Here is a 1,708-nt window from a genome sequence, read left to right as displayed (position 1 = left end):
TTATTATTTTCTTTCTAAATGCGAATAAACAGAAATATATAATGATGTTCATTCAACAACTACATTTGCAATAGCAGAAAGGATTTATTAAAAGGGATACGACTCAAATCCTTTCCTATCATATATATATATATATATATATATATACGTATACACACGTGAAATAATCATGATTTAAATTTGCTCATCAAACTAAAGGTATGCGGTATTTACATTAAAAATAAAAAAAACAGTCCTTTTAGTCTAAGACAGTCATGATTAACACAGTATGATTCACATTCGGTCATATTTCTGTAAGTATTAATAAAGATACAGTATTTAAAAAAAAAAACATTACAGATTTAGTAACATAATGCATAATGGCAAAGGCAGCACTCGTGATATTTACAATGGCATAAAAAGTCAAACTTCACATATGCTTTAAAAATAAATGCATTGCTTTCTCTTGATCAAATAAAAATGCTTAACATCTGCTGATTTCCCAATAAACACTTTGAATATGGTTTATAGTAGATGACTTGGACAAAGCCATGAAGAAGTAAGACTCGAGTGATATATCAGTGCAGGGATGTTGGTCTTTTCAGCGCAGCAGAGGAGCTCGAGCTTTGGAGATGGAGTTACTGTAAAACAACAAATACATTACAGACCAAACCCATACGAGCAGAACGCCGAGCACTCGTGCACATGCTCTAAACTCAGACGGATGCTGAGAAACGCTTTATAATTACAAAGCAGAAAGCAGTTAGAGGAGGAAATCTGATACCATGGTCTCTGAAAGCGCACCGATGGCATTGTGTGAAGCGCTTTCCTTCTTCGGGACAGAGATCGTCTATTACAGGTAAAGTTGGCAAGGCGGTGAAAAGATAAAAACCCCGTTAAAACTAATCTCTGATCCGGTTACGGTTTCAGAATAGAGGCACGTTCACAGCTGGCAGTCACACGTCTCATTTCTGTCTCTTCTGCTCACCAAGGATGCATTTATTTGATCCAAATTTAAAATAGCATCTGTTAAACTAATTTATTTCTGTATTTTCAGCATCATTACTCCAGTCTTCAGTGTCACATGATATGCTGATTTGCTGCTCAAGAAACATTTCTGATTATTATCAATGTTCAAAACACAAAAACGTCGTGCTGCACAATATTTGTGGAAACCGTGATACACTGCCTTTCAAAAGAGCTTTTATTAATCAAGAATGCATTAAATTTATTCGAACACGACATTTATAATGTTACGAAAGAATTCCGTTTCAAATAAATGCTGTTCTTTTGAACTTTCTATTCATGAAAGAATCCTGAAAAATAAAATGCATCACAGTTTCCACAAAGATATCGTGCAGCACGACTGTTTTCAACATTGATAATAATCAGAAATGTTTCTTGAGCAGCAAATCAGCATATTAGAATGATTTCTGAAGATCATGTGACACTGAAGACTGGAGTAATGATGCTGAAAATACAGCTGCGCATCACAGAAATAAATTACAGTTTAACAGATATTCACATAGAAAACAGCTGTTTTAAATTATAATAATATTTCAAATTTTTTACATATTTTTGATTAAATAAATGCAGCTTGGGTGAACATTAAAATGGTAATCATTCCAATCTTCTATGCTGAAACTAGGATTTTCAACTTTGCATTGGCATGCAGCTTCAAAGGGGTCCTATTATGCTCTTTTACAAAGTCTTGATTTTGTTTTGGGGG

The 1,708-nt window shown here is 33.8% G+C and overlaps 1 protein-coding gene across 1 annotated transcript in view; it reads right to left on the bottom strand.

The window, feature by feature from the left end:
* Positions 1-73: 73 nt before the first annotated feature.
* Positions 74-1,708, bottom strand: part of LOC107712577 (dual specificity protein phosphatase CDC14A) — a 22,926-nt gene continuing 21,291 nt past the window's right edge. Inside the window, exon 16 of the mRNA XM_016517890.1 lies at positions 74-620. Within this exon, the coding sequence (XP_016373376.1) occupies positions 618-620 (3 nt within the window). The 3' untranslated portion in view covers positions 74-617. The remainder of the gene's footprint in view (positions 621-1,708) is intronic.

The sequence above is a fragment of the Sinocyclocheilus rhinocerous genome, unplaced genomic scaffold (genome assembly GCF_001515625.1).
Source record: "Sinocyclocheilus rhinocerous isolate Xijiao unplaced genomic scaffold, SAMN03320098_v1.1 scaffold493, whole genome shotgun sequence".
NCBI lineage: Eukaryota > Metazoa > Chordata > Actinopteri > Cypriniformes > Cyprinidae > Sinocyclocheilus > Sinocyclocheilus rhinocerous.
Note: the sequence above shows the minus strand (reverse complement) of the source record. Positions and strands in the feature narration are given on the sequence as shown.